The 7,500-nt window shown below is 29.9% G+C and overlaps 1 protein-coding gene and 1 long non-coding RNA gene across 6 annotated transcripts in view; one reads left to right on the top strand and one right to left on the bottom strand.

The window, feature by feature from the left end:
- LOC122634948 overlaps positions 1-564 on the top strand; it is a 10,856-nt gene extending 10,292 nt beyond the window's left edge. Inside the window, exon 3 of the long non-coding RNA XR_006328522.1 lies at positions 552-564. This is a non-coding gene — a long non-coding RNA (uncharacterized LOC122634948). The remainder of the gene's footprint in view (positions 1-551) is intronic.
- The window catches only part of LOC122634946 (guanine nucleotide-binding protein G(o) subunit alpha), a 37,557-nt gene that overhangs the window by 9,880 nt on the left and 20,177 nt on the right, over positions 1-7,500 (bottom strand). For all 5 annotated transcript variants that reach the window (XM_043824506.1, XM_043824503.1, XM_043824504.1 and 2 more), the window contains exons 3-5: positions 5,364-5,406; positions 3,142-3,283; positions 71-231 (exon numbers count right to left, since the gene is read on the bottom strand). In XM_043824506.1, coding sequence (XP_043680441.1) covers positions 71-231; positions 3,142-3,283; positions 5,364-5,406 — 346 coding nt within the window. The remainder of the gene's footprint in view (positions 1-70; positions 232-3,141; positions 3,284-5,363; positions 5,407-7,500) is intronic.

Raw genomic sequence — 7,500 nt, 5'->3', positions numbered from 1 at the left:
TTTGTTATATTATTGAATATACATATACGATATAAAATAAATATAATACACGGATTTAAAGTCTACTCACTATTTCGCAGAATCGTTAAGTTGATACTCATTGCTCCTTCCAAAACATCCTTGGACACCACTATCAGTCCAGAGCCTCTTCATGGCCATTAAAAGTTCTTCGCTAAATGGCTCGGTGTCCTCCATTCGTTGGATAACATCGAAGACCATTTTTGCGTCAGTCTGCAAATATAAATATACAAATGTATATACGTGTACGTATATGTGAAACGTAAGATTTCTCTTTTTCTTCATGCGAGAAATTTAGCTAGGCACGTAATTGACAAAAAAAAACAGAGAAGACAAAAAAGGGAGATAAAAAGAAAATATACGATGAAACGTAGTCAAACAGAGTATATTGTCATTAATATATATCGAAAACAAATGTGGTGGTTCATTCTTTATTTAGGATACGATGAGAAACAACCATAGTACCATAGCTCCTTATTAATTCATATTCATCTTGAGTTAGATAGAGATAGAGATTAGAGATAGAGATAGAGACATATATATATATATATATATATATATATATATATATATAGAGAGAGAGAGAGAGAGAGAGAGAGAGAGAGAGAAAGCATCTTAACAAGCATTACTCCCTAGTGTAATATTTCATTGCTGAAACATTAGACGACTGACGTTTCTGATTCTAACGTCAACAAGAAATAAGATTGTTATTGAGATATGATGTCTATGAAAGGTTAAATAATCTCTTATTTCTTTTTCTTTGAACAATTTTCTACAAACTAGCAGAAAAATGTAATAGAGAAATAGAGAAAGAGAGAGAAAGATAGAGAAGCTTTTTTTAAACTTCATTCCCGTTGATATCCTGGGGCTACTTAAAACTTATTCTGGGTTACACCTACGTTTCTAAACAAGAACAAAATTCTAATCTTTTATCAAAAGAAAAGACTTTGAAAATCTTTTGATAAAAAATTCTTTCCTTGCAATGAACGTTAAAAGAGAAGGGTTAAAATAGGGGGTAAACTAAAAATCGATAAAATCGTGTGATCGTTCATCCACGTAGAACGAATCATTGTCGTATTATTATTATTATTATTTTCTTTTTTCTTTTTCTTTTTCTTTTTCTTCTTCATTTTCTTCGTTAACATTCGGTACATCTCGGTACTCTCTCCTTCGATTTAACGCTGAATGCCTCCTTCATAAGATAATCGTCGAACCGTAGCAAATCGCATGCAGGATGGTACTTAACAGCATGCTCTTCGAAGCAAGGCCAATCTCGAGTACGTTCGTCTATTACGCTATGCTCCCTTAACTAACTATAATCGTTATCGCACTTTCCGTGACTACTTCTTTCTCTTTTCTTCTCTTTTTCTCTTTCTCTCTCGCTCTCTTTCTCTCTGTCTCTGTTGTTTTCTCTTTTGAATCAAATCGATTTTGAAAAAACTTGATTTTTCATTTATCGAGAAAATGTAATAATAATTAGGTAATCGTTTTATTATTCTGTTATAGGAATTACTTGTCGAGATACCGTACGATTTTTGTTAGATTTTTTCTTTACTGAAAATGTAATAATAATTAGATAATCGTTTTATTATTCTGTTATAGGAATTACTTGTCGAGATATCGTACGATTTTTGTTAGATTTTTTCTTTACTGAAAATGTAATAATAATTAGGTAATCTATTTATTATTCTGTTATAGGAATTATTTGTCGAGATATTGTACGAACTTTTTTTTTCATTTGTTAGATTTTTCATTTATTGAAAAGGTAATAATAATTAAGCAATCGTTTTGTTATTCTGTTACACGATTTATTATATCAATTACTACGTTGATATATTGTTTGAGAATATTTGTATAAATCAAAATCAAAGAAACTCGTGAAATCATTTAAAACAAATCGGATCATATTATGTATCTAAAAAAACAAGACAAGACAAATATTTCCATTATAAATTATCTCAAAAATTCAATTCCATATGAATGTTTTCTATTACCGAAGACATTAATAAAATCGATCGATTAATTTTTTTTTATTACATGAATTATTAATATCCTTTCTAAATTTCGATAATACGTATGTAAATTAGAACGAGGGAATCTCGATATCTAATATTGAAAAAAATCGAATTATATTATATCTAAGAAAGAATAATGCGATGAACGATTCCATTAGAAATTTTCGATGTACATAAATCGTTTAGATTTTTCATAAAGATTCAAACGAACGATTATCGATCGTTCAACGAGAATTATGTACACGAACGATAAAATGCGTTACATATGCATATGAATGTAACGTAGGTAAAAGAAAAAAAGGAAAAAGAAAAAAGAAAAGATATACGAGTAACAACGAAAAAAAAAAAAAAATGTAAAGTATCCGTCTACCGATCAAAGTTCTAGTCTCGACCAACCCCTATACATTTAAACCCCCATCCCTCGACTTTCCTCGAGCACAACGCTCGTGAATGATGCCAAGCCGGCGGGGTTAATTATTTTCTCACCTGTTGCGGCTCTTATACGATTGTCATCGCTCGACATCGTTACTTTACTCGAGCGTGATATTTTAATTGACTTTTAAAACCGCGTCGATTAGCTCTGTATCTATAGAGAGGGTGGACCAAACGTTTCTAAGTTCGATCAAATTATCTCTAGGTTTCGTAGTTTTTAAATCTATTGAAAAATATATATATGTATCATATATATATATATATATATATATATATATATATATGAGAACAAAAAAATATATATATATATAAGAAAAAAAAAATTAAATTATTCTGAAACGTTTTGAAAAATATTCATTGAATTTTTCGAAATTATTTAAAAGTTTCTGCCCATTCTCTTTCTGTGTGTGTGTGTGTGTGTGTGTGTGTACATATATCTATGTATAAATATATACACATGTACGTAAGAAAATATATAAATCGATTTCGAAAATATATAATTCGATTTTGTTTGTATAATGTATAAGTACTTATATGACATCGTATTAATGATGATGATGATTATTATTATTATTATTATTATTATTATTATTATTATTATTATTATTATTATTATTATTATTATTATTATTATTAAAAAGGGTTTACATATAAATCCTTCTTACAACTTACATACCTCTCTCTCGTTAGTCGAGAAATTTAATCCGAGTGTTGGCATCGCTCTGAGAATAGCAACGAGTGATTGTATCGTGTTGCTATAAACGACGGGTCTGTACTGTTTGAAGTCCTCCGGCGTAAAACCGCTTTCGTGAATGATTCTGAAAGAAAGAGATAGAGAATGAAAAAAATATATATATAAACGAAAGAAGAAAAACACGAGTCTTATTTAACAATCGAATGTGTGTATTTGTGAAACTACGTTATTAAACTTTATCTCTACAAAAATATTACAACATGCTTGATAGTTAATTAAGCAAAACAAATTTTGTTTTTAATTTTTAATTTCGTTATAAATGTATATGTATATATAAAATAATTATTTGTTAGTAACAATATATTTATAAACGTTGTGCGAATACAATTAGTAAATACGAAAAAGAAAAAAAGCAAAATAATAAAAAAAAAAAAAAAAAAAAGAAAAAGAGAAAGAAAATTAACAGCAATAACCATCGATTAAAGTGATAATCGTTAAAAGGAAAAGTAACGTTTCAATATTTCATTTTTTTTTTCTTCTTTATATTAAATTTCTTATCGAACCATCGATAATTTTTATTAAATATACTTACAAAATTTTCAATGCAACAACTTATACAATAACATTTTCATTAACTAACAGAGAGATCGACAATTAATCACGAGATAATATAACTCTTATTTTATTTCTAAGAAAAAAAAAAAAAAAAAAAAAAAGAAAAGAAAAAAGAAGCAAAAATAAAATAAAAAAGGAAACAAGACAAAACTATATTAAACCTTTCGTTAAGGTTTAATATTTAATTATTCGATCGTCAAAATAACAAGATCTTTCGTTACGAGTAAAGCGTAAAAAAGTAAATGCATTTCTTTGTCGAACTTGGAACCCATAAAGAGACCCCTTCATAGAAAGAGATAGAGGAAAGGATAGAGGGAATTTGGTAAGAGGAAACGAGATAAAAGAAGACAGACAAATAGACAGACAGACAGACAGACAGACAGACAGAAAGAAAAAGAGAGAAAGAAAGAAGGGGTCATGGTATACACGTTAATCTACTAACCATCATGCGTGGCTCCGTTTTCTTGTTTTCTGCTAACATAACTCCCTATTTCTCTCTCTCTCTCTCTCTCTCTCTCTCTCTCTCTGTCTTTCTTTTTGCGTATGTATAATGTGAATACGTGAGCTCATGCGCGCGTACGTGTTTCACACAGCTGCCCTTTAAGCGTAGAAACGCTACGCTTCCTGTATCGTTACGTACAAATATCGATCTTGAGCACGAACGAGGGGCAACAGTTTGCTCATATAACCCTGCCACGTATTATATTATATATATATATATATATATATATATATATAATACGCTGTGCATATGTGATATAGACGTGTGTGTGTCTGTGTGTGTGTATGTTTGTCGAAAACGATGACGCAACGCTCACTTTCTTTTTTCTTAGTTTTCTAGTTTCTAAAAGAGAAGAGTTCGAGTACAAAGGACACGTTTTTCTTTTTTTACTCTTTTTTCTTTCTTTTTTGAACTTCTCTCTCTCTCTCTTTTATCGTTTTCTTCTACATGTTCTTTCTTCTCCGTCTCTTTTCGTAAATTTTTCCACGTCCAACCATAATTCACGATCCATTGCGGGAAACAAAATGGGACGAAACGAGACGAAAAGTAAGTGTCGTGAATTTAAAAGAAAAATGTCTTCCTTTATATTACTAAGACGATATTGTACGTATCACGCATGCTCATTACTCTTTGTAAGCAGTATAATTTCCATGAGAAAAGTGTATACGCCAAAACTAAGGGTTCTTTTTTTCTTTTTCGTTTTTTTTTTTCTCTACTAAACGCGAACGCGACTCATCCATCGATTAACGTTTACACGTTTACACGTTTCTTTTCTGTAACACGCGATCGATACTATTTACTACGACTCGTTTTCGCTCGTTTCCCTTTGTGTACGATCGGGCCTTTCCCGATTGTTAACAATTTCTAAGAGAAAAAAAGAGAGAGAGAGAATGAGAGGTATACGAAATAAATAAGTGTGTATATTTATTTGTATATGTGTGTATGTATGACGTACATACGAACAAAACGCGTGATCACATCAGGAAAAGAGACCGGAAGTTTAATGAACGTTGGATCAACTAGATAAAATTAATTAACCACAATGATATATATATATATATATGTGTGTGTGTGTATGTATACTTACTTCATTTGTTTGACGATGGTACTCTTGCCAGATTCACCAGCTCCTGAAAAAAGAAAGAAGAAAGAAGGAATAAAAAAGTGAAACAAAGTTATTGTCGAGACGAAATCTAAAAGGTAAGTGGAGATAAATAAGTATGTCTATCCACGATAGACCGTAGTAAAATAGTTATATATATATATTAAAAGACTATTTGAACACTGGAACGTTTTTACTTTTTTTTTCTTTTTCTTTTTTACTTTCTTCTATCAATCGATAGAGTCTTCAAGATGGAAAGCAATTAAGTTAGGGAATAAGACGAACGTGAAAAAGAATAGAAAAAAAGGAAGAAGAAACTATTTCTCTCTCTTTCTCTATCTATCTATCTATCTAGCTATTTATCTACCTATCTCTCTTTTACTTACATTTTTTCTCTTTTTTTTTATTTGTTTCTTCTCTTCTCCTCTCTCTCTCTCTTTCCATGTTTATCGCGGTCGAACGAAATGTGTCATTTTATAACCGGATATGACATGCCAGCGGAACTTGCTTTTCCTGCTTACCGCAAGTCTCCTCCCCCTCTTTTTAAAAGCTCTTTCAAGCTAAGTAGCCGCCTATAATAGCTACTCGTCGCTGGAGCCGTTTAATATCGACCGAATACACGATGGACTCGAGTGTGAGCATCGTACTCTCTCTCTCTCTCTCTCTCTCTCTCTCTCTCTTCTTCTCTATGACTAAAGCATGTACGGAGCTTCCACAAACACGAGATGAACAAAAAGAGAGAACGAGAGAGATAGATAAATAGAGAGAGAGAGAGAGGGGGGGGGAGTATGTGTGTGTACATGATATAAACTAGTTATATGTATTTATAAAACTTCGTAAAAAAAAATAGTCATCGTTTCGTGACAACGATGATCCTTATTATGATTTCCCTACATGGGAAAACACATACAAAATGATGTAAATAGTCGGATTATCGATCTCATAGAATACTCTATTATCGACCTATATAAATGTAAACTGAAAAAGAAAGAGAGAGAGAGAGAGAGGGAAAACATCGATCGATTAATAATTTGCGGATCTCTCGTTCGAGTTAGACTACTATAGTCACTTTTAACCTCGCCTATGTACCTCGAAAGACCTCGATCGATCGAGGTCTCACGGCTTGCCAACTTAATGTATTTACGAACTATTTCTTTTTCTTTTTCTTTCTTGTGTTTTCGTTTTTTCCATACACGATAAAGTACTATAGTATTTTTTAAATATTCACGGCATTCGTGTAGAATATACTAAGTTATCTCTACTCGATATTATTCGAGATAAATATTAGAAATTTTTGATATTTTCAAATATTATTAATAAAAATTTGATATTTTATTAATAAAAAATGAGAATTGTATGTAAATCGTTGTTATGAAAATATTTATTTAATTCGTAATCGTACGATTTTTCTAAAAGCATACTGATTTTTTTCTATTATATATATGCATATTTATATCTATGTACACTCCAATTTTATATATATATATATCGGCATTTAACTCATAGAGGATATTTAAACAGACAAAACGAGACTGATTTTTCAATAGTTTTTATAAAAATATCTCACTTAAAATGTCATCGTATGTTTTTTCAAAGCATTATGACTTTTTCTATATATATTTATATATATATATATATATATATATATATATATATATATGTACGTACCTATATATATGTATTCTAAGCGTATACATAACATGGGGTTCGTATGTCGTTCTTAAAGCATTATGACTTTTTCTACTATATACTGTCTATATTTATATGTACATCTCTAAGTATATATGTACATAACATGAGCGTTTAACTCGAGGGTATTTAACACTAAATTTATCAACGGGACAAAATGAGACTGGTTCTTCAATCGTTTCTATATAAAAATTTCCCATTGAATTTTTCAAGTTCATTATAATTTTTCTTTTTTATTTTTAATCATATACATCCACAATTAATTTTATATTCCTTTTTTGTATAATACTTTTTTGTTGAGATACTTACAAAATATACTTTAATATATTATAATAATAATCGATAATTTTAATATTAAAAGATACAAATGTTTTCTCCCTCTTCCTCCATGTGTCGTTTATTTTATTCTATTTAATTTAATTTAATTTGATTT

This window comes from Vespula pensylvanica, chromosome 16 (assembly GCF_014466175.1).
Source record: "Vespula pensylvanica isolate Volc-1 chromosome 16, ASM1446617v1, whole genome shotgun sequence".
Taxonomy (NCBI): Eukaryota; Metazoa; Arthropoda; class Insecta; order Hymenoptera; family Vespidae; genus Vespula; species Vespula pensylvanica.
Note: the sequence above shows the minus strand (reverse complement) of the source record. Positions and strands in the feature narration are given on the sequence as shown.